At 33.4% G+C, this 26,134-nt stretch overlaps 1 protein-coding gene across 3 annotated transcripts; it reads left to right on the top strand.

The window, feature by feature from the left end:
• Positions 1-1,545: 1,545 nt before the first annotated feature.
• Positions 1,546-25,135, top strand: LOC149078467 (membrane-associated tyrosine- and threonine-specific cdc2-inhibitory kinase-like). 3 transcript variants are annotated; one of them, XM_089240576.1, is made up of 15 exons: positions 1,546-1,945; positions 5,720-5,861; positions 8,246-8,343; positions 9,521-9,729; positions 9,996-10,071; positions 10,197-10,319; positions 12,616-12,707; positions 13,314-13,420; positions 14,987-15,090; positions 15,192-15,233; positions 15,333-15,513; positions 19,629-19,764; positions 20,547-20,642; positions 24,526-24,634; positions 24,868-25,135. In XM_089240576.1, exons 1-15 carry the CDS (start codon positions 1,811-1,813, stop codon positions 24,901-24,903), a joined length of 1,686 nt encoding a protein of 561 aa, XP_089096702.1. In that variant the 5' UTR covers positions 1,546-1,810; the 3' UTR covers positions 24,904-25,135. The 3 variants fall into 3 exon arrangements, with proteins under 3 accessions (XP_089096702.1, XP_089096703.1, XP_089096704.1); XM_089240577.1 differs by having other exon boundaries at positions 15,336-15,513; positions 24,868-25,134; XM_089240578.1 differs by having other exon boundaries at positions 20,550-20,642; positions 24,868-25,039.
• Positions 25,136-26,134: the final 999 nt, after the last annotated feature.

The raw sequence follows: 26,134 nt of genomic DNA, 5'->3' as shown, positions 1-26,134 counted from the left end.
GTTAACCTGCGCGCGTATCAAGTGTTGCGTGAGAGCTTGGTGCTGCCATCTACCTTTAAAAAAATACGGGAACATTGGGTTCTCAAATACGGAAGATATGGGATATGGCTGATCAAATCGACGTCAACTATCGGCAAAGCTGTCAATCACCGCTGACTACTTGCTAATGGCGAGAAATGAAGAGTTACAACCTACCGTGTACGTGCAACTCGTGGATTTATGACGGATCAGTACATGCCGGAATGTGTGTTATGAGTGTACGTGCGGGGCCTTAACGCATTAATGTTGCCATAGTTATACTTGTTCCGTGTTATAGTGGTTCTGCCATCCGACTTACATATTTAATGAATTTAGCTACTGCAAACAGGGGCATTCGCAGGACCTACCTTTGAAGGGGGGGGGGGGGGGGGGAGGTCACACTGATTGATTAGATGTTTTGATAGGGCAAGGCTCAAGAAATCTCTTCCACTGGAATTTTGAATTTCTAACCAACAGAAATTAGTTTGAACTCACGTGAATTGATTAAAAACCCCGCAAAAATTTTTTTAATTTCAATATTTTCGAGTTTTTGAATTCTGATTGTCTTGGAGGGAGCGCAGGGGGGCTCCTGTCCCCTTCCCTACGTATGCTCCTAATTGCAAAGCAATTGAAAAAGTTCTCCAATTTGAAAAAGTCTTTCCGCAGACAGCAGGTTTTAACACAATGGTCTTATTCCTTCCGTAACATGAAAATTGTAGCATTCACCATCTTCACTTCAAAATATGCAAGACAGATGGCAGCACCATGAATGGAGGAATGTTAGTACTCTACCACCAGGCTTATCCCAATGCCGAGATCTCTTCCAGCACAGCATCGTGCCGAGAAAAAATGTATTCCAGGGAAAAAAAAAGAGCTAAACATGACAAATATGAAAGATTATTATTTGCATTTATTGGTTCATTTTCTAGTAAAGATTACGAATTCCAGTTACCTTTCAAACAAAAGCAGGAAATGAACTTTTAAGTCACTGTGGTGGTCGAGTGGGATTCACATCGCGAACACCTGAAATCGAACCCCACCGTCGCTACAGCGATGGTTGGATGAAGTTGGTTTTCTGTGGTTCCCAACTTCGACACCCGAATGTGAACCGATCTCCCAGTTAAATAATCTCGCCACACAGAGCAACAGGCCTACAATGGTACAATTAATTATTCAATCATTACACTTCACTCATAGTTAGGAAAATTGATGGCAGCACTAACGAACAAGCATCACACAGAAACAAACTTCACGTTAGCTTCACAACACATACGTGTGAATTTTTCAGTATGGCCCAGGTCTTCTTTGATCACTTGCTTGCATCTGTCTTTATTGAGACAAAGCGGCGAACCATGATCTGGTTAGGAGGAGGAAAAGAACAGGGCATTTCAGTTCAAAAGTCCGTTAAAATCACAGAAATGTCCCGTAAAATATGGTCATATGGTCACAGTTTTCCCTGATGCAAGAATTCCTGACGACATGAATGTTTTTTTTTTTTTAAAGGCAGAAGAGAGACGAAACGCTTTCGCAGTTACAGTCGTCCTAACCTGTTTGTTGAAAACTGGGAATGAACGCCGTCTTTTTAATACCGATTGTTTGTGTCGTTTAGAAAAAGCTTTCAAGAAATATCTCGCCACTGTTTTCTTCGCGGCTGTATCCTAAAATTTTCGCTGCAATTTACTTACGCCACTGCATTTCCCTGTGCGTTGAGTACACTCGGAAATATTTAATAATTTTTTAAATATTCAAATGAATGAAAACTGATAAATGCTCTTGAATATAATTGTTGGTAATGGTGTCTCGGACGAGCACTGGACTCGATAAAAATGCCGTGCTTCTCGACAGGGTTGGATCATCCAATTACGTTGAGTCCCCGCGGCCTACACCCAAGTTTTTCTTCAAGGAACAAACGTTTTCCACTAAAAAAGTGAGTGCATATTTCTCTCATTCATACCCACTTGTATGTAGTGTTGCTTAATGATGTGTAGTTGATCTCCAAGTTCAGATACAAAAACAAGGGCCACAACGGGCAAAGTGTCAAATATAGCCAAAATACAGCACCATTCATAAAAGCATATGTCAATGAAAGAAAAACTAATAATTAATACTATATTCTGGGCCGTAACTAGACTGGGGCAACCGGGGCACTGCCCCTGGACCCCTGAGTTGAATGGAGGGCCACAAAAGTTTACAATTTCTTGCATAATTCCCCCCCCCCCCCCACAGGAAAAGTCTGCCCCGTGGTCCGAAGAAGGCACACTACTGCACTGACTATATTATACACTGCCCGTAAAAAGATTACAATTGTCTACGTATTGTCTAAGGCAGACATCTTCACATCTTCAGCCACGAATAAAGCCTAGGCAGATATTTCTAGACACGAATGGAGCAGAGACAGACATGATCAGCGGCAAATGAAGCAGACAATATCTCCGGCTCTAAATGAAGCAGATGTGGACATCTTCAGCAGTGAATAGAGTGGAGGCAGACACCTTCGGCTGGCAATGAGGTGTAGGTAGACATCATCATCTGCAAATCAAGCCGAGGCAGATATCTTCTGCTCTAAATGGAGCTGAGGCAGGTATATTCAGCTTCAAATTTAGTGGAGGCTGGCATTATCAGCTATGAACAAATACTTCCAAAGCAGACATCTTGAGCTTCTAATAAAGCCAAGGCAGACACCATCAGCTGCGAATGTAAAGGGGCAAACACAATTTGGTTCCTTGAATAATTCCATATTTTACAGGACATAAATTTTCCCCTCATTTTTTTCTCTTCGTAGGGGTGATCACCCCCTCCCCCTTAGATTCATACATGTTTAATTTATAAACAACCGTATTAGAGAAAAACTCTATGCGACTCCACAACCTGGAATTTTCCCTCACTATTGTCCCCTTGTCGAATCGATTGATGGCTAACCCAGGAGGTTCAAATCCTGTTAGTGACACAGTGTTAGTCAGCTGAAGTTGTTTTTTCTAACTTCGAGGTGTGGATGCAGTTCTATGAGGTGCATGTATGGGTCATACAATCAAGTACTAATGGCCTCTGAGCCAGGGATGCTGTAGGTGCTCGACAGGAATTTATGGCACAGGTCCAAGCACTCCCAGAACAGGTTAAAACAAATCAAAATTCCATACATGAATCATAAGAAAGCACCCACAGGTTCAAAATACTTCCAACGTTCCTGGGTATTAGCCCAGTTCAATAAGACGCTCAGAATCTCCCAAAGCAGGTTTGAATACACTCTTTAATAATCAACTGACTTACGACCGTATTCACCAACACAGTTTAAACTGCAATCGCAGGTGAAGGGATTGAAGATTGAAATGGATTGGTGAAATTGAGGATTTCAACCAATCCGTGTCGATCGCTAATCGTTTAACCTGCGATTGTACTTTAAACTGTGTTGGTGAATACGCTCGTTAGAGGTATAGTCCTCCTAGTACGAGATGGCACTTGGCTACTTCCCTTCATGTCACATTGCATTGAATGAGTCTATTCTTTTTTAGAATGAGAAGACAAACGGGGAAAGCTCAGTTACTGATGAGCGATTGCCAATGCTCAATTGCTTTATCTAAAGGAATGGAATAGAGTTGTCTGATGTGGATGTGATCTGGTGAAGCCTCATCTCATGCTTGGTGAACTATACAACTAACCTGCAGTAGAAACGGTGCTTAGACAACCACATAACTCATTGCCACCGCAGAAAAACCCTACTCTGATTGCAGAGCCATCTTAAGAGCATCATAGCCCCCAGGCAAAAGAATTTGTTCGAGGATTCTTTTTACCAGGCTGGAAATACCCACCTACCAATTTACATACTTACTCTTGAAAATTATGATCAGATCTTATCCTAAGGCCCTCCCGGGCCTCATGTGTTAAGAGTTAAGACGGCACTTTCTGGTTGGTAAGTACACGAACATCTTGGTGAGAGACAAGAAACAATTAACTGTAAACTCTTCATCATGGTTCAATTAGCCATTGTTTGCAGGAAATAACCATAATGCAGCGAAAATGGTTAAATGACTGAAATATCTGTGGTATCATCACCAGGTGTGAATGCAGGGGAGAGGATGACTGCCCTCCCAAGAGCTGGGCAATATAGAAAAAATTGGTCTGTCCCGGGATAATAAATGTCGGATGATTTTGCAAACTTAAACAATTTATCATCCCTCCCGACACATTACCCTGGATCAGCATCTGGGTGGCACTGGAACAGTTAGCCAGTCATGTGAGTATGGCCTAGATGCTTTAAGCCATAGCCCAGGGTTTAAGCTACTGTCACATTTTTCACAAAATGCGAAAGAAAATCTTAGAATGTGAAAGAAGTAGTAGTCACTTTCGTAAAAATGCATACAGGAGGTACAAAACGAGAAGACATCCAACCTTAAATCATTAGCATTACAGCATTTTGCTAAAGCTTTTTTCCCCATTTTCACTTTTTTGCTAAAGGAATTTTTTATCTAGCTTATACCCTGCCATATCCCTATGCTAAAACATTAAAAGTACGCAGATAAGTGATTAAACTAAGATATCAGCATCCACCTTGATTAAAATTTGGGAACTTCAGGCAAAAATTATTTGCATTGAAAATGAGAAGTAAAAGAATTTTTATCATTCTGTGTTACGTAATATGTTGTTTGAAGTTGCAGTAATTATTGTATTTTATAAATTAATGCACAAGATCACTAATAAATTATCATATCTACCAACAAGTGGACCTAAATGTGATAGCTGTATAACTACGCCCTGGCATTTGCAACAACTAGGCAGTCTGTAACGTAAGTCCACACTTAGTTTTGAAAAATTTGTTTCACCAAGAGGTAATGCTGTATATAGTGAAATCTTGATATATACCTAATGATACTCTGCAGACCGAGTAAGAATATTTTTGTTGAGAGATTATCAAGAGGCAGCAGCTTAACATTACAGTAGGCTATAGAAATTTCCAAATAAGGCTTGAAAAATATAGTTTTAGAGGTATTTATCATTATATTGAATATCGTTGTAGAGAAGTTTTGCTGTATGCACGTTGATCGGTGTTCAAGTATGTTTTCTCTCAGAATGTCCAGAATCTGGTCATCTAATTTAAGGATTGTCCCAATGATGGCTGAAATATGCATGCATGTGTGATTTATCTACGGTATAGTAGCACCTCATTGCTTCACAAAGTTGGATATTTTGCATGTTTTACTAGAACTTGCCTTTTAAAATTTAACTAACACTAGAAAGCCTGTATAAAGTTTTTGATTGTGTTGGATATTTGTTTTGTTTTCATTTTCTTCGTAACCAACAGTATTCTACAAACTAGGTAATTAGTGTTTCTTTTTAATCGAAGATGATACAAATGTGATCACATATCTATTACTACAAAAACTGATTGTGATAAATAAATAAAAAAATTTATTATAATATACAATACAAAAACATAATACAATAAAACAATACAACACATAAACTACACACAACTTAATACAAGGGTATGATCTCCCAAAGGGACCTATGCTCGTCCAGGGTAGATCTGTGAAAATCATACGAGTGTTTCCTCGTGGCAACATATTGTTTCATACATGTATGTTAAATTATTAAAATCATGATTTTTAAAACCAGTAGAACTTTTGTGGTTTCACGTGAACTTGTCAAAGCTTGTTGAAATCCACATCATGTCTAATTATTTTTCTATGCTTTTTATATTTTTTAGGAAAGACAGACTCCAAGAGAATGTCCACCACCTACGCCTCGCCCACGAACAATGTTAAGGAGCTGTCCACCAGCTAGCCGATTGTTTGAATATGGCCTTAACAGTAAAGCGCAGTCCGTCAGCTTCACAAAAACCAAATCAAGTATCCTTTTCATGTCAAAGTATTGACATGTTCATGAAAAGAATACACCTTTAAAGTATTTTAGATGGTTCTATGATTTTTTCCAGGAAACACTGAAAAAATAATAATTTTTTAGTATTTTAGTGCGCTATAAATTTTGATGCTCTAAATTGCAAAATTTATAAAAAATAAAATGTTTATATTGTATGTTTGAAGTCCAATTTTTTTTTACAAAACATGGTTAGAAGCTTGGTATCCTCATTGAGCTTTATTAACAATTTTATTTACAATTAAACTCTTTCACTATATTTGTAACAAGCCAGGGTAGTAAGAAAACTGTTGATTGAACAAGTATGCATACTAGATACTAGAAATACTGACCGATAGCGTAGATGTGTTTTGCTGCCGTTTTGGAATTAACTTGAATCAGAGCATAGTAATGAATAATCGTCCTTCTACCTTCGCTTCTCACAAAAAATAACCCTCCAGTGGACATGTAGGATTCTATGTTATATTCGCATCTTCCTGGTCAGCACACAGCAATTTAAGAAAAGCTGATCTATAAAATGAATCAGGTTTTGAAGGAAACATTCCATATATCTTTTGAAAAATTATTTTTTTATCACTTATTTATTTCTATTCCAACCTCTCAAAAAAAAATTCTGCAAGCCTATATATATTTGTATCTATGTTACTTGCCAAAGCACGAAATTGACCAATTCACCATTTGGGGCTGTCCACTTCGCCAATTCCTCAATTTCATAAAATATTGGCCCAGGGCCAGTTCCCGGAGTGGCCAGTGATCCTTAGCTAAAGTCTGATAATAAAAGACATGATTCGAAATTATAGTCAAGTTGGCATATTTTTTCATGATAATTGTGTCTACGTTAGTTATGGCAACCCATCAAACCACAGGCACAATGTGGTGATCATTGTTTTTCTCTAAAATTTGGCAGGAAAAACTGTTTATATAATTATTTTTATAGTTTGCTGTAAAGTTTCACATGTATCTAATCCAATACAGCTGCTATATACAGGCATGTATCACACGTTGTCAATTAAAAAACTGGAATTGGCTCTTACCGGGCCATCTTGCATTACCACATTGAGCTTTGGCCAGGGATCTCCGGACGCTTCATGAAATTGCCAGCCAAAGACTGAATCATTTCTATAATTTTGACCCCACCGTCCCCACAGTGGTGGTCGGCTGAAGTTGGTTTTCTGTGGTTCCCAACTTCAAGGCGCGAATGCGAGCCAATCTCCCCTTCAAAAAGTCTCGCCACAGAGAGCACCAGACCTACAAACAGTACAAATGTAATTCAATACTAACACATCACTCACTTCATTTCTGCAGTAGGGTGGGATGCAGTATAGATGGCAGCACTGAAAAGTCAAACACAACACTACGAAAAAAAATTTGGAATTTGGTTGAAACTCTTGGCCAATTTGCAAATTGGTTGCATTTCAGGCTTTGGCAGTAACATATATATAAAACTACATTTAACACAGACCATGTAGTTTTATATTACTGCCTGAGATGGTATGTAGTCCACATAAAGAAGTTCCAACGTTTCCAAACACATGATTTTCATATTATACACAGGAAAATATGATAGTGGACTCTCAATAATTCATCCTGTCCAGTAATCTGGCATTTTTTAGACCATTTTCATTGAGCCGTACAAAAGAAAAACGTCACTCCATGTCTATGCACAGAAATTTTTATTATTTGAATAGGCGTTTTCAATTAACGTCCAGTAATTCTCCAGTTTTGGTAATCTGGTTCACCCTGGTCTGATATGTGCTAGATTAACAAATTCTACTGCATAGTTTGTTACTACTGCAAACTTTTTGTTCCATCTTCCCCCCCCCCCTTCTTCAAAATTTTTTCGTTCTCATCCCCCCAACTCTCAAGCCATCCCATAGACTCCTATACTAAACCCATAGTTTCTACCCCCCCCCCAGACCATTCCATTTCCCCACCGCAGAGAGCGATATTGCCCACTTTGGGAAACACTGGTCTACTGTATATTAAATGAACACAAAAAAATTTAAATGCAGTGAAAACAGCCTATATAACAATACTCAGGGAATCAGAGTAATGTATCATTATAAAAGACTTGGTTATGTGTGGAATATATTAACACTGAAAAATGTATTGAGAGCAGAGAGTAATATTGTTATAGGATTTTCACTGCATATAGAAAGCCAAAAGATTTTATTTTGCATATCATTTTTTGGTGTAATATAAGCACAAATTTACCTGGTAGTTTTGTTTTTAATATTTTTGTCAGTCTTTCAGTCATTTATTTCTATATAGATAAATTTGAGTATTTTTGTGAATTTTCTAAAATTTTACTTTTTTGTATTAGCCTTATTTGTTATCCTTCTTAATTTGTGATCAGAACTTTCCTCCAAGTTCTACGATGCAGACAGTGGCAAACTCTACTTAAACCAGTGCTTTGACATTATTTGCAAAGTAGGCTCAGGATCATTTGGAGAGGTAATTTCAATCTCATTTTTCAAAGTACAACTGATCATTTCAGTTCATTTTTCATGTTTTGAGTATTGAAATTTGTCAATTCATTTTCCTTTAAACATGCATTTCATTTGTGATCTTTGAAAAAATTATCTATCGTATCTGATTTTTCAAAAGAAAAAAAAATGGAGATTAACGTGAAGCTTGCTGTTAACAATCAAGTTTAAACTGTAGGTTCTCTTCTAATTACATCTCATTTGTGTAACATAAGAGTAAAATGAAATTTTCTTGAAATAGAGTTTAATGCATAATGATTATGATGCTTCTAAAATTATAAGCATAAGTAATTGCATTGAATCCTGTCAACTTGGAAACAACATTGGGTGGCTTTGAATGGAATCGGCTGTAATCCTATAACACAAAATTTCCACAATCCTATCTCTATATTCTGAACACACTTCAAATCTGTACAGATTTTAATGGTGCCATAAGTGTCAAACTTAGGTTTTACTGTATAAGTGATTTGTATGATGAATTGACTAGCAAATCTGTTGGAAACTATTGAAATACATATATTAAAAAAAAAGTTGACTTTGTGAAATGAAAAAATGTTGATCATACGTACGTAACCACTGTATGATTCTACTTTGTTTTATACTCTTGATTATATATATGTTATGGTAAATGGGATAAATTGGGGAGGATTTTGCAGAATTACCAATCATCTCAGGGATTGATATAAGTTTAATAAATTTCACTATATTTATCACTTTTACTGGTGATTATGCAAAATGAACAAAAATTAATTAGTTAATTTGATTTACCAACAAGAAATGGTCATTATGAACGATCACCGGGGAATGTGATGAATTTGCAATGTATGAAAAAAATTTGCCAAACTTACCAAAATTATCAGCAATTATGCATAATCACTAGATTAGTCACATTTGCCATAATGTTTTGCATGCCTTTATTTTTGCATGTATGCAATATTAATATCCATGTATACTTCTGAAATCTATTCAGCTGGATTATTCTTGCATGTCCCATTTGGGTGGGTTAAATAAATCTTGCGTTGTATGTTACATAATTGCATATGCGCACACATATTCATTAACCCTACATAAAAAAATGTTTTTCAGTTGAATAGTTTTTTCGCTTTAAATCTAACTGATCATATATTTCCTGATAACTCAAATAGGTTTTCAAAGTTCAAAATAAAGATGATGGCAAGTGCTATGCCATAAAACGTTCCAAAGAACGCTTCAGAGGCAAATCAGACAGGCTGAGGAAACTCGAGGAAGTGAAAAAGCATGAACAGCTGCCAAAGCACCAAAACTGTGTTGCATTTTATAATGCATGGGAAGAAAGGGGATATCTTTACATCCAAACAGAACTCTGTCAAACAAGGTTTGTGTTAATTTTTTCTGTATTTCTTTCATTGATCTCTGAAATATAAATTTCATGAAAGCATATGCTTTTGCTCTACAGCTTCTCTTTCCCAGTGTTACACAAAGAAATGATAAAAGAGAAAACTAAACTAATATTGTTCATAGCATGAAATCCTATTTTATTTTACCAGGATGACAGAACTTACTCAGATGATTATTTTCCAGTGTTAATAATATTTATTGTTTTTAATGTGTAATTAAATAATTTATGGTAATACATTTCAGTTTGAGTCAATACACAGAAGAAAATCATGATATACCGGAATCCATTGTGTGGAACTACCTTGTTGACTTGCTGATGGTGATTACTTTTTATACCGAAATTTGCTTCTTTTGTAATATATATATTTTTTATTTGTGAATGTATATATTTTTATGTTACTTTGTCTGTCCTAACTCTATATTTCTGACATTTTCATTATTCAGGCTGTTAAACACCTTCATGATCATGATCTTGTGCATTTTGACATTAAACCTGACAACATTTTCATCTCTGAAGATGGCATTTGTAAATTGGGAGATTTTGGTTTGGTGTTTGATATCTCAAAGGTAGAGAATTTTTATTACAATTTGTATAGCAAGTAGAAGAAATCATGAATGATTCTTTCATGTAATTGTTGTTTTTTTTTTTTGCTCTTTTAAAATGGTTACGAGTTCTGAAAGCATATGTGTGTGTGTGTAGTCACATGCATAGTTTTCATTAATATTCTTATCTAAAGTCAGGGTATGTTATGGCATTTCTTATAATGCAGTTATGAAGAATTCATTAGTTATTTTATATATATTTTTTTATTTCCAAGAATTGCTAAGCTTTCTACTGTTATGGTAGGAAATTCAACATTAGAATGGCAGAAGTGATTATTTTCACCACAAAGCTGCTTTTACATATAATTTTACCTAAATAGCTAATCACTGGTTATATACATTTTATGACTTATTTCTTTTCTTTTTAATTCTTATAAGACAAATTTTCTTGGTTTTGTTCATCATTTGGTTTGAAAGTGATCAAACAAATGTTTAACCTGTGAACACTGCAGAGGTCAAAATGACCAACATAAATATTGTGTGCAGTATGATCACATATATTTGATTTGACATTCATATTTTTATAGGAATTCTGTTTTAACTGCCCAGTTTAGTGATGTAGAATTTGCATTTGTGTACAAAATATAATGATGAAGTATAGTTATAAAAGTTATATATAGTTATCAAAATATTATAATGAAATATAGTTACTCTGCATGCAAAATAAAAAAAATATCAAAGAAAAGGATGTTTTATTGTAATATTATATACGAAAATAGATCAATGACTATAAAAAGATCTAAAATAATCACAAGCAATCAATACTTCTTTTGCCACAACAAAACAAACGATTTTCATATTGTCATTTATCAAGCTATTTGTCCAGAATGCTAAAAACTGCATATGTATATGAGGAAGGTTTATTGCAAAAATGTGCTGAAAAAACTACATAAATGTAGTTTGTAAGATGTTCTCATTATAAAAAACAAAATGTGAGGCATTTTTCTTCCATGGTAGTCAAAATGACATGTGTCTGACATTCTAAGTATGTATTTTTTGATTAGCACTTACTTGATTTAGGACTCTTTTGTCAAACATCAATTAAAGAATCTTCTGTTTGAGAGAATGCTTATTTTTCCATCTTTGTTCTAAACATACTTTAACACTTTAGCAACCTATGATAGTCTCTGGGAGTCTATGAGGCTTTTTGAATAGATATCATAATCATCACATCAGCATCACTTTGAGGCACAGGCACAGGATGATCCCCATAGAAATCAATGTTAATATTGCAGATTTTACTGTAGAAATGCAGAAATTTAGTGGTGTTTTCCACCACATCAATAATTTTAAAAGTCAAATTGAATTTTTGATTTTTGAAGTATTGAGTTCACTTTAAGATATGAATGAAGCACAGAAAATTGAATATAAAATAATTAGCCGGACCTACTTATGAGTTGGATATCTATGCGATAACATTGATTTCAACTTTTTATTTATATCTTCTCAAGCGCGAAAATGAAAATGAATTAATCCGTATTGTCTCTTAATATCCAATTGCATCAATCCATATAGTTTAGGATGTTTTAAAATTAATTATGGGTACATAAAATAGATTGAAAAAATTCTGTAGCTTTAACTAATTATTTTTTAAAGCAAAAACAGGTGGTTCAATAACTTAAATATAAAAAAAATTCAAGATATCTAGCACCCATTAAAAAGAAAAAAGATTCATTTCTATGTTTCTTTAACCTAGATTAGTCTCTTTCATGAGTTGCGCATGAAGTCGCCATATTGTGTGTGGTTACCTTGGATATGGTTTGTATGTCCCTCAAAAAAAGAGGGAGGTATCACGTGATCAAAAAAGCCTCATAAATCAACTTTTGGAAACCACTGTTCTAGATCATTCAGAATTCGTGACATTCTAGTGTTAAATCAAATTTCTCTATCAGCTGAGAAGTTATTTAAATGTTGGCTAATGGGCTAACTGATCGTCAAGTGGTAAGTTTTTTTTAATGCATTGCTTTCTTTAACTAAGTCTTCAATTTTTTTTTCTTTCATCACTATTATTCATGCACTTGTGACTTTGATATAGATTTCAGTAATGTACAAGTGTTCCCCCCCCCCCATACAGGTTTACTAATGTAAACCTGAAAAAAATAATAAATTGCAAATTGTGGACATGAACATACAAATAAATAAAACAATGGATAAAACACATCACAAATACTATCAATTATAAGTATCCTACATTATTAAAACCAGAGCTGTTCATTGCCTTTTATTAACAATCAAGTATCCCTATTTTTTGTGTTCTTAGGGTGATTTAGGTGATGCGTTAGAAGGAGATCCAAAATATTTAGCACCTGAGCTAATGCAAGGGCATTTTACCAAAGCCGCTGATATTTTCAGGTAATTTATGTTTTTTTGTTTTCACATAAAATAATTTGATGTCCGCAATATACTGTAGCAAGTTTCATTGAAGGGAATGTTTTTGTTGGAAAGCAACATAACTGTGATGCCTCTCTAGTCAATGTTTACCATGTAGGTACAGCACTTATAACAGAATGTCAAAATTTTATATTTTATGATAGAGAAATGACAGAACATATTCTATTTCCTGAAGGTCTCTAATAGAGCTTCTCCTAATAATTCTCAAAGCAGAATTTTTTATTTTTATATTAAATCAATGTTTTAGTCAGTCTTTTGAATATCCCCCATCTATACACCTCTGTTTTTTATTTCTATCAGGAATTATAAAAAATTATAAATTCTTTGAAATCACATTAGGTTTGGTCCTCACTATGTGTACTGTGTATTTTCTTTGAGGGACTTTCTGGATTTCTGCATAATATATATGCATAACAAATTGGCTGCTTGCCAAGATCCATTTCATTTTGATCCAAAATATTTATTTATATCGATACATCAAAGATTTGTGTGTGTTTGTGAAAACTTGCTTCTGTTGATTTATTTTTGTGTATTCTGAGAATTCATTGCATATCTTTAAAAAATCAGCTTAGGTATAACCATCTTGGAACTTGCTTGTGATCTTGATTTGCCACGTGGAGATACAGCATGGCATCAATTGAGGCAAGGCGATTTCCCAAAGGAATTCATTCAACGTATGTTAAGCTTTCTGTTTGTTTTGTTGATCTGAAAATGCCTTATTATGTTCCTTAAATTTTGATCATAATATATTGTGCATGAGAATTTTTGCTGTTGTTAGTTACATTTTATTGCTGATAAATTATCAGTGAACATCAGTCAATAATCAAGTAGCCAAATCATTAGAATTTTCGCTTTAGATATGGCAGACAATCAGTGAATTAGTGTGGGAAAAACTATTTTCATATTAGCCTGTATCTCTCTTTTTTTCCTTTTCTGATTATAGAGATGTGAGGTGAGAATATTAGAATATTCTCAGAGAACGAAAATATTCTGAGAATATTCTCTTGAAAGTAAAAATTGGAGAATAATTGAGAATATTCATTTTTCTTTTAAATAATTTAAATTTTTTTACTAATTTTATTTATATTGTGAAATATAAATCAGTTTTAATTGCCTGAAGCATTTACAACAGAACAATTTTTGGTATAATCACTCCCCAATGACAACTTTTAGTTCAAGAATATTCTCAGAATATTCTTCAGGACATGAGAGATTTTAAAAGTTTTGTTATAAAGATTTTAGAAACCTTTAGATTAAAACATTAAAAAATTATTTTAAAATTAGATAAATTTTCAGAAATAAGTTCACAGCAAAAGGAATTAAATCAAAGTTGATTGATAAGGAAGCAATTATTATACAATCACCTTCATTCTAAGAAGATACAGAACTGTTGTTTTTTCAATGCACATATACTTAAATTCTGTATCACTCACATTTCTTTAAAAGTTGCGTAATTCAGCCATGTTGGTTTAATTTTCTTGCTTTCAAACTTTAATATTGTGGTCTACAAACTTCAATATACCCATCTTCTTGACGGGAAGAGAGACAGGGACATTCTCCAGAGAACTCAAAGGACTATAAATTACTAGAGATTATTCTTATCAAAAATAATAACTTTTTATTATTCTCAAGTTATTTATCTAGATTATTTATTATAATACATCTTATTACATATATTCTTGATAATACTCTCTGGAAAGATTTTGGTAACTGAAAAATATTCTCTCATCGAGGAGAGTATTCGAGAATATTCTCTGGAAGGACTATTATTAATAACTTCAGAATAATTCTTATTTTCCACAAGAATATTCCCCAGAAATTTATGAAAGTAGTCCTTCCAGAGAATATTCTCAATTCTCAAGGATATGATATGTAACTATATTTTATAAATAACAGGAGAATATTCTCATCAAGAACTTATAAGAATATTCTCAAGTTATTTATAATAGTAGTCCTACCACAGAATATTCTCCTCGATAAGAATAAGAAAGATTATTCTCCTCCGAAAGATTATTCTTGAGAATTTTACATCTCTAACTGATGATATGTGATACATGATTTGTTTTCATAGAAAGTGACCAGTTATTAAAGTTAATTTTATTCCCACTTGGGTAAAAATTATTTTTATGTTTCGGCAAGTAATTTTCCTAGATAATTCATAAACATTTTTGTATATTTTCATATTATTGCATAATCCTTTTTCTGAATGTAAGTAATGTATTTTGATGTATGTTCTCTAGGACTGAGTCCAGCATTAGCTGCAGTCATTCGGATGATGATGGAACCCAACTATAAGAATAGACCCACAATCGATGAAATTCTTAAAATTCCTGCAGTTCATAAAGTAATGATCTGTCATTTTCAAAATATGTTTAATTTGTGAAAACCTTTTGTTTGAATTAATTTTTCTGTCTAATTTTTAAGTATGTTCAATTTTTTTTTCAGGTGTACAACAAAAGAAGATTCCTTTTACGATTAAAGTCAGTGGTAAGAAAATAATTTTAATATTTCAAATTGAATTTAAAGCATTAAATTTCTATTTACTAATACAAAGTTTATTTATTCATGGTGTTCATTTTTTTACAGCAGTCTTCCTTTATGGTTGTGTACCACTGGCTCACTTTTCTTTCCTGTTGGATCAAGTCTTTTGTTCTAAAAAAGATTCCATACTTTCAGAAAAAGGCTGCACAAAAAGATGTTGATCTGATCACTCCTACACGAGATGTTCAAAAGAAAACCGGTGATTGGGATTATAGTTTCTCGGATGGTAAATTTTTTTTTCATTATTTGATTGAACACTTTCGGTTTATAGTTTTGAAATCAAAATCATTTTCTTTAACTATTAATTTGCTTTAAATTACAAATGCGCCACATGACTGATGTACACTCGTGTGCAAAATTAAGAGAATTAGCACATTATATTGAATTTTCTGAAAAACTAGTGGACAGATTTTAATGAAATTTGGTATGAATACACAGTTATATAACAGCGAAAGAGGTGTACCATACAAAAATCATAGTACACATGCATGATTGTCAGTGAAGCTCATCATTGCAAGAATGTCCAAAATCCATGTTGCGAGATCGAACCGAAAATGAGTCTAATATAGTGTATAGTCCCCCCTCACAGTCAGACAGGCCGCACAGCGCAACAGCATACTGGACACAAGGCAGTTGAGGAGTCCCTGTGGCAATCGGCCCACTCCTGCAGCAACACAGTTTTCAGTTCCAGGATGGTTCTCAGAGGGGGATGGCAAGATACAATTGTCCTCTGAATAGCGTCCCAAACATGTTCTATAGGGTTTAGGTCAGGAGATCTGGCTGGCCAATCCATACGCTGAATGTCCTCACTTTCCAGATAATCATTGACCAGGTGAGCCCAATGTGGACGAGCATTGGTTGTCCATGAACAAGAACCGAGGGCTAACTGCACCCCTGAAAAGCCAAACTTAGGGCTCTAAGATTTCCTCTCTATACCTCCTAGCAGTCACAGACCTTCTGCCAAACACATGGAGGGGTGTGCTGCCACCCAGTATGATGCCTGCCCAAACCATGACCATAGTGGTCCATTTCCCTTGCTTGTGATGTTTAGTGCTGCCATATGCAATCAATTTTTTAAGCTATGAGTTTTTTTCTCAGCTCATAGTGAGTGAAGTGTACTAATGAATTAGTATACCGTTGTAGGCCTGTTGCTCTCTGCGGAGAGACTTTTTAACGGGGATATCGGCTCGCATTTGCGCCTCGAAGTTGGGAACCACAGAAAACCAACTTTTCAGCCTACCACCACTGCGGCAATGGTGGGGTTTGAACCCTGATCCTCGCGACTCGAGTCCATCACTGTGACCCTCGACCACCACAGCGGCCACCAGCAACACTATAAGTCTACTATAAAAATGCTTTCTCCAGAGAATTCCAACCAAACTCAATCGGTAATGAGTTGCATAATCAGTGATGTGACTTGAATTGATTCACAGTTAAGGAAAGACAGTAAAGGCGCATAAAAGGAATAATTCACCAGAACACATTCTTGTTTCTAATTCTGTTTTCGACTAGACATAAGTGTACACAAATTCCAACTTCAAGACATGAATGTGAGCCGGTCTGCCATTTAAAAACAGTCTGCCTGGAGAAAAGGCAGTCCAACAATACAATACAGTCAAATCTTATTTTAACAAATACCGTTTTAGCAAAAATATTGTTTTTATGAGCATTTTTCTGATCCCCCACATAAGTTTACATAGGAACAATGGAATAACCTGGAATTCCTTTATGACGAAATTTTGTTATATCGAAGTGATTTCTCCGGTCTCTTGGAGTTCATTATAATGGGATTCGACTGTACTTACAAAACACCAAATTTCAGACATTTGTCATTTTCACTCCCAATTTGAAAAGTAGATGACAACACTTAATGCACAATGTGCCTACCTCAGATATAAATATAATAAGGTAACACACATTTGCATGTGACATCTTCCATCATGCACCAATTGATTAGAAATTCTTCATAGGGATGTGTACAAAGGTGCATGTACAGTTCAAGTTCAGTGGTAGCGTACACAATGAGAGAATTGAATATGCACTTCTTGAATACTTGTTTTCAATATTGGTAATGTGAGTGCATAAATTTTAGAATCATCAACTCAATCTTAATATCTAATTTTTTCATATTTAATTTGAGGAGAGGCTGCTAATAATCTGGTCTGGAGGATATGAGCAGTGTTATATGTGTGTATATATATATATATATATATATATATACACATATGTTAGGGTAAATGTGATGAATCCAGTAATTATTTTAATAACCAGTTATGTATAATCACCTAGCATTTTCGTAAATTTGGTAAATTTCCATAAATTAATTACTGGTGATTTTACATAATAACCAAGCATTGCTCGTTAGTGAACATGATAAACCCACACTCTATGATGTACTTTACATCAATTCATACATGTATTGTATCATTACATCGGGGTATGACTGTCTGTATTCATCACAACATACTAGACTCATTTTAAAAAAATTTAATATTTATCAAATTTACCAATTACACTGGGGTATTATGCATAATCACAGATAAAGGCAATAAATTTCAAGTATTTACCAATGAGACGCTTGTTTATTATGCATAATCGCTGGTAAAAGTGATAATTTTTTTACTATTTATCAAATTTACCAACGATGCTTGGGTCTTAAGCATTTCGTCAATGAAAGGGATAAATTTATCAAACTTACCAAAACAATTGATAAATATGCATAATAACTGGTTATTGTGAAAAATAATGATTTATCATATTTACCATAACATGTATGTTTTTTTGTAAAGATCAGATTAATGAAAATACCATTCTTTTCAACCTCAGTAGAAATCATTGGTAATGTAGCACAGTGAAACCTTGCTACAGCGATGCTCAATATAACAATGATATATATTTTTATCAAATCTTGTTTCGAATTACCTATAGGCTAATTTGTCCCCCCCGATGATTTTATAACTATTTTTTTGTTTTGTCCTAAAGTTACCCGCCTTGGCATTTGCCCCTTTTGCTGTCCTCCTCTGTCTTTATAGCCGCTATGGTGGTCGAGTTGTCATAGTGACGGACTTGCATCACGAAGACCCAGGTGTTTGAGCCCCACCATCACCATAATGGAGGTCGGCTGAAGTTGGTTTTATGTGGTTCCCAACTTCGAGGCATGAATGCAAGCCAATCTCTGTTAAAAAGTCTGTCCACAGAGAGCAACAAGCCTACAACAATACAATTATTCAGTCATTACACTTCACTCATAGTTAGAAAAATTGATGGTTGATGGAAGCATTACATACAACAAGCATTGCACTGAAACAAACTTCATGTCAGGTTCGCTACACATACATGCACATTCCAACATGTACCAACTCGTTAGAAGTTCCGCTGAGGAATATGGACGAGGTGCATGTGTGGTTTAGTAGTTCCATCACTACAATAAATTCCTTTATAATATTTTTTGAGATTCTGCAAGTGCTTCAACAATATTTTTTTATATTTCGCTCAAAATCATCTTGAATTCGAATGTTGACTTTTTCACTTGCTTTTGTTCTTCTGATGGTATCTAAAAGCATATCAATATTTGGCACCACCTAATCACTTCCAGAGCAGAATATACCTAAACATGTGAACATCACATGTTTAGGCAGAACAATTTGAAAGAACTTTAAGAAAAAGTGTAAAAAACACTATTATGGGAATTTTCACCACAGAACATTTCCAGTTAGGTGAGGGCTCGTTGCAGAACAATACAAACCATTCTGCTTCAGGGCTAATCACCGAAAAGTACTGATAAAGTTGTTGATATTGCTACTTTTTGTGTAAGACAGAAGTACAATTAAGTAAAGAATGTTATTGGGCTATGTATCTAATTGAATTTTATTAATCTAATTGATTACAATTTTTTGCAGCGGAACAAATAATAATTCATTTCTGGTGTTACTAAAAATGCTAACAATGGCGATTCAGAAAATATATCAACAAAAACAAATTTTTGATGACATGATAATATTGCCTCTTGATATAACAATAATCCCTCTACAATGGTATTTTATCCTTGGTCCCCAGAACATTTGTTATATTGAGGTTTTATTATATGGTAAAACCTCTCTTTTAGGGACACCAATGGGACAAAAATATTTGTCCATAAAAGAGGGGTGACCATTAATCGGGTTTGAAATGCATACTTTCATTACACAAGGGGAAATATTATTTGGCTGTAAAAGAGTGACCACATCTAAGGGGTGTCCGCTAAGAGGGTTTTATTGTACTTACCTATAATATGGCCAATAGCAAATATTTGAATGCTACTTACAACGAAAGATATAATTGTTATATCACATTTTTATTTAGATGATGTTTTTGAAGGAGAAAGGAGTTCAGATGATGTTTCTTTGGATGATGTTTGTGGTGTTTTATTTAAAGATGACGAAGATGAGGTTTCAAAATCAAGCAATGTGAAAGAAAAAAGTAACTTCATAATCAAAAGGTAATTTATTTATTGAAATAATAGTCAACTGTGCATGGAACTAGCCCTCAAAGTCTCACACATGGCACCATGAAAATTTTTCTTTATAACCAGTTTTATTGCATGTAGTGGACTATGAAAATCTGTGTTTAATAAAACAAATCCACTTACCCAAGGATGATGTCACTCTTGGCTATACATACAAAGATTTTCAACAGCTGGCTCATGCGAAGATGAATTTAAGAAAGTCATCACCTGGCAGGTGAGAGGACGTGGGTTTGATTTCCCGCAAGGGCAGTTAAATTTTCTCTTTCCTAAATTCATCTTCACAATCAGCCAGCTATTGATACCCTTGGAAATCCGCTTGTATTTAAAATAATTATAATCCAGTACATTTTAAAGCAATGGGTTTTTTTTTCCTTGCTGTTGCCTGAAAATTTATTGTATAAGATTGAAAGAAATTCTTTGGAGCTATTCTGATGTATGACAAAATTGTGAATTTCATTTTGTAGCATCTCTGTTAAATTATTATTTTTAGTCTTTATTTCAGAGCTTCAAAAGCAACAATTTTCTGTCAACAATTTTCTCTCTTTATTCTACCTACCTCATTAGAAGTATTTTATTGTCCAGTTCAGCAGTAATTTTATCTTTATTTTTTTACAGACATAAAAGATTTTTTGCTATTTCTTATGGGTTTTTTTTTTGAGTATATTGAGTCAACTTGTATTAGCAATTAAATGGCAATGCATAAAACAAATTATGAATTTTTTCTTTGATGAAAACAAATTTTTTACTCTATGTAGTAGAATTCGAGATAAAGTGAGTGCAGAAAATTCTCAGAGTTCGATTTTCAATGAAACAGATCTTGATGAATCTAGTGGCTCTTCTTATTATACCAGGTATGATTTAATTTTAAATATTTGTTATTCTTTATAATTGGCTAAAGTGTATTAATCAGACAAATAACAGGAGGTGCTCTTAATCTTAAATTAGTTCAATTATTTCATATCAACTAATTTCTGTATTTTGTGGGATTAATGATTTTTCTCACAATATTTGAATCTCTCATTGAATATTCGGAGACATTTAAATTTGGTTTTTATTTCTGTGAGAAATCATTTTATAGCATCTATATGGTTTTATTTTATACATGTTAATGTATTCATCTATTTTGCTACAGAAATATCTGCTACCGTCTGGATTTGCTCTGTACTCTGAGCCAGGGTTTAAGCTGGATAAAAAATTCCTTTCGCTAAAAAGCGAAAATGGGGGTGAAAGCTTTAGCAAAATGCTACAATGCTAATGTAATGATTTATGGTTGGATTTCTACTCGTTTCGTACCTCCTGTACGCATTTTTGCGAAAGTGGCTACTAGTACTTTTGCATTATACAATTTTCTTTCGCATTTTGCGAAAAATACAACTGTTACTTAATCCCCGCTCTGAGCATGAAATAAAATGATTCATGTTAGAAAAGAAAAGGAGAAAAAAACGAGTTAAGGAATATAGTCAAAAAATTTCAGTGAGGGGCCCCATTTATCAATGTGTCAGAGGTTCCTGCAGCACTGCTGCAAGGTTTATCATTTTTGCAACAAGACTAAGCAGTTGCTTCCCACTGCAAAGTATCTGAAGTCTGGGAAATGGCCTGCTGGTTCTTGAAGACATTAGACGTAAACCGTATGATGTACAAAATTTAGGTGACATCAGTTCAAAATTGTAGATTTTTATTGGATGCTTATATACACAAGGACCGATAGAAAATCAATTTTACAGGGGAACGTCCCATTATGAACTTTTGCAATTAGTGGACACCTCTTATTACCAAACACTTTTTGAATCCAGCCATGTAGGGCTTTAATGAACTTCAAAATTTTTATTAACATACATTCCTCATTAGCAGACAATATTTTCAGTTCCAAAGATCTTTCATAGGCGTTCATTATGGAGAGGTTCCACTGTAGATTGTATTTATACATTTACACTATATTGAGTGCAGTTGCGATTAATATATACTCTAAAAGAAAAGGGGAATATGGAGGGTTCAGTTATTACTATGTCCTGAAGATTCAGAAGTTAAACCTTCGATATCATTACAGAAACCACTGCAAAACACTTATTCATTCTTCATCATTAGCATTGAAAGTGTTTTAGACCTATGGGTGCTCAGCTTTTGCTTTATGCTGGAATTTCTGATACATAAATTAATTCAGGTGGTGCTTTACCCTATAATATTGTAGGTGCCCAAATACTCACTGCACTGTAAATGTACCCTGGCTAATAGTTAGGTGCACTGATGGCTGGACACTGCTACTTAGGGTCATCAGACTCTTGAGGCTTCTTTCAGACAGAGTGGATAGGATCCGTGTGAATAATTTTTTCCATCCATTCCATTGATCCTTTCATACGCAGTGCAGAAACATCGCTTGAATCCTCCCTTTCCCCCCCCCCCCCCGTTTCAGCAAATTTTCATCAACAATGCTAGCGCTAGTTTGTAATGAATATGAATCGTCATTGTTATTCATATTCTACTTCATGTTCCATAACAATAGCTATTTCCAACAATCAAAATTAATTAATTATTGGTTGTAAAATTTCTAAGTTACTAATTCTTGATTAATCACTGATTTATCTAATCTTTACAATTCTTTGGATGGGTGAATTGGTGGATGCATTGCACAATTTTTTTTTATACCATATTCCCCATATTATCCAGCATGCCAGTAAATTCAAGCCACAAATTCTGGAAAATTCCTTAATATCTTTAATCTAAATATCCATTGAATTGGCTAAATTCATATTGTGATCCTTATTTAAACCTTGCTTTTTCCAGTATGCTGGGAACATTCAAAAAGCTAGTGTTCCTCAAGTTTCACTACATGCTGGTTAATGCAGGGTATACTATATGATTACTGATGCATCTTTGAGTTGAAATTTTTTGTTTTCAAAAATTAAAGCATTAATTTTATGGGTTTATTTTTACTTTTAATTAATTTAGAAAAATATCAATGAAAAAAACCATCAAACTAATTCACAGTTTTCAGAAACTTCTTAAACATTGTTGGAAGAATCAATAATTAATCAGTAAAATTAATTAATTTATATCAAATATTGCAACAAAACACTAGAATAATGCCATATTTTGACATTTTCAAACCAATTTTCTAAAAAAAAAATTGATAGTCGTCATCTGTTTGGTGTTTTTAATTGATTTAAAATTTACTAATTAACTGCCGGTATTTTAGATAACGTATTTGACAAGTTAAAAAAAATGGGTATTCATTTAATTTAACACTTTCAGGTCTAATCCCGAGCCTGACTCGGAATGCTGTTTCTGTCCAAGGGAACTAAGCCTGAGTCAAACTCGGGCTTAAATTTAACTCTAGCAGCTATAAAATGGTTGAATATATATGTTCCCAGTGCTTTTAAACATAATCCATGAATCTTCCTGTTCCAAAAAAAATAAAATAAAATTAATCTATATATATATAAGATGGCAGCAGAGCCAACCGATGTAGCTTTATGAAATGATGTGAAAGTAAGTATAGTTGAAACATATTTGTCTTCCTAGGTAAGGTAGCCATGTTTGTTGATGACAAGATTTTTTTTTTAATAAAAACCATTTTTAGATATTTTTACAACATTTGGATAAGTTTTTATTCAGAATTGTTTAAAATTTTATGTTAAAAAATGATGTTTCTTTATGTGAAACTTTTTAAAACTCTAAAACATACTTTTTAATTATTTCTCATTAATTATTTATATCTTTAAATAATTGCTATATTATGAAAGAAAAGAGTTTGAAATTTCTAGCTAAAAAAACTGTGGAGATGTATATATTCTAAGTATTTAAAAAAAATCATGAAAAGTGCCAAAAACCCTCAGTCCACAGGGACAAACATAGTCGAAATAGCTCAGACCCGAAAGTGTTAAAAAAAAAACTTCTTTATTCATATGAAATACAGTTGATCCAGCTTGTAATCTTTTTCAAAAAACCATCAGGAAAAAAATTTTAAAAATTATAATGCTTAAAAATTTGCTTGAAATCTAATATGCTGTATGAAAACAAAAATTTAGGGGGTTTTTTCTTTTGAAAAAATTCACACATAACCATTTATGAACAAACATAAAATGCGTGAAAATAAAAATCATTCAAAAATTAATATTTAAAAAAAATCAAAATTGCATTTACATTGAATAAATTTCAAAAGATACTATAAAATAAAATTAAAACTTTTAAAAGTTCACAGAATTAATTGCTGATCACAAAATATTTTATATTAAAATTACTTGAATTTTTTTTTTTTAACAAAGTGTTATGCAAATGCAAAGTCAGTCAAAAAGATTAATAGCAACTGAAATCAAAATCAATAAAAAAATTACAAAATTAATTGATGCAATGTCCACAAGAACACTAGAAACAACTGTAGCAAGGGACTGGAAATACGCTGTGTGTGAAAGATCATGAGGCAATGCATAGAAACTGATGCTTTATCATGCTTGCTCATACATTTTGTCTGTGAGCAGGCGATTCCCCTCTTCCAATTCATCTGAAAGGATTCTAATCTCAGTCATTCTTGAGTTAGACCTGGCATGTGATTACATGAGTTAAAACAGACGCACCCGCTCTGTTTGTAAGAGGCCTGAGGTAACATTTGAAACAATATTTTTTTAAATCAGTTTATGTGTGCATACATTTCAGTGTACAATTTAATTTATTTAGATATTTTTTAAGTTTATTATGCAAGCTCTATAATAATCATTTTTTTTACTTTCCTTTATACAGATTTACTCCCCACAGAAGTAGCAGTCCGAAGTCGGCAAGGCGAAGCCCCAGGTTTTCCAAACAAAGCATTAATAGCTCATTCAGTCTGGGCCCTAAGAATCTAATGAATGTGAGTGCTTGATAATTTCCTATTTCATTATTCTTTAAGCTTGAATTTTTAGTGATATAATTCACTGTATGACATGCAAAGTGTATATTGCTTTGTTTCATTTCACGATGTTTGTAATTAGTGCTTTTGAAAGTTTTTGTTGGAATAATTATGTGTTGAACTATGAGGCTTTTAATTCCTCATCAATTCATTTAATTTTCTCTCTTAAGTAGATTTTTTTTTCCTTTTCCCAGGCTTTTGAAGAAGAATTGTCTGATCGGTCATCATAACTTCACGGTTCTCAATGAGAAATTGCATTTTAGAAAACAATTTGTTGTACATATAATATGTATCATAGACTTGAGAAAATTGGAGCTTTTTCTGTGTATATTCAGATTTAGTATTGTGACTTGGATTATTTTTTACATCGTCAAATAGAGTTAACATATTTTTGTAAAATGCATAAATGTTTGTATACGTTTTGTACATTTCAGATCACTATTAAAAAATTTGCATACAGCTAAGTAGTTTAGTTTCATTTACATGATTTAATATACTATTATAAAATTTTATATAGCTATTGAATATTAATGTTTTTGATAAGTCACATATTTTGACTGGTGGTTCTTTTCTTCACATTGTGCATGTAAATTGATTCATATTGATACAAATGATAGTTCTTGCCTGTGAGGAAAAAATTTCTCAAAAGTTTTGATTTCCTGAACATTATCTTTTAATTATTTTATTTGACGTAGAATATGATGTTCATCATGAATATCAATAATAACCATTGAAATAGTTTTGAAAATCTTTAAGTTTTACTAGTATAGACTAATGTCCCCTTGAATTTTATCCCTTGCTACATAAATTTCTCATTCTGTATCCAGTGTGCATCAAAACTTTGTGCACACTGGATTCAAATTGATGCTTTCCAAATTTCGTAGGGTTAAATGATAAAAATTACTTGCATGCATTTCTTTTCCAATTTGTTGAAGTAAATTGTAAAATTCTTTCAATAATCATACTGTACTTGGCAAGATTCACCAAAATTCAACATTTTTCTGTGTTGTATCCCATGGAAGGGCAGATCATTCTTTTTTTCCACAATGAAAAACCCATCAAATAAATCTCACTTCAATATGCTCTAAACGTGGCTGTTAAGATTCTGATCATCTTGAACGAAATGAAAAATGTATCCACCACTCAATTTTTTTCTAATATAGTGTTCCATGTCAGTGTCATACCAAAATTCAGTGATATTTGTATGATAATCTACCTATTAAAGTTGGGTAATTCACTTGACAAACATTAATACAGTCAAACTTAGTTAATTCAAAGTTCAAACTCACTGGGAAAAAGTTTGAATTATTTAATTAATCTATTCTCTGGATCCTCAGTGACCATAAATTGCAACTCAATCATCAGCGCTCACATTGGCTAATAATTATCAGTTATTAAAATTTTATCACATGTTATATATGAAACTTTTTACCAGATTTTATTAATTCATAATTATAATTG

Source organism: Pholcus phalangioides, unplaced genomic scaffold (assembly GCF_987345545.1).
Source record: "Pholcus phalangioides strain wild (caught in Gottingen) unplaced genomic scaffold, Ppha-v1.0 ptg000013l_1, whole genome shotgun sequence".
Taxonomy (NCBI): Eukaryota; Metazoa; Arthropoda; class Arachnida; order Araneae; family Pholcidae; genus Pholcus; species Pholcus phalangioides.
The sequence above is the reverse complement of the archived record's forward strand: the minus strand, read 5'-3'. Positions and strand labels throughout refer to the sequence as shown.

What these genes read in the sequence shown, in the direction of transcription:
- LOC149078467 (XM_089240576.1), top strand. Translation starts at nt 1,811, where the DNA reads ATGGTGTCTCGGACGAGCACTGGACTCGATAAAAATGCCGTGCTTCTC. An exon ending in AAACGTTTTCCACTAAAAAA is followed by an intron (nt 1,946 to 5,719) that starts GTGAGTGCATAT and finishes TATATTTTTTAG; the next exon opens with GAAAGACAGACTCCAAGAGA. An exon ending in GCCCTAAGAATCTAATGAAT is followed by an intron (nt 24,635 to 24,867) that starts GTGAGTGCTTGA and finishes TCCTTTTCCCAG; the next exon opens with GCTTTTGAAGAAGAATTGTC.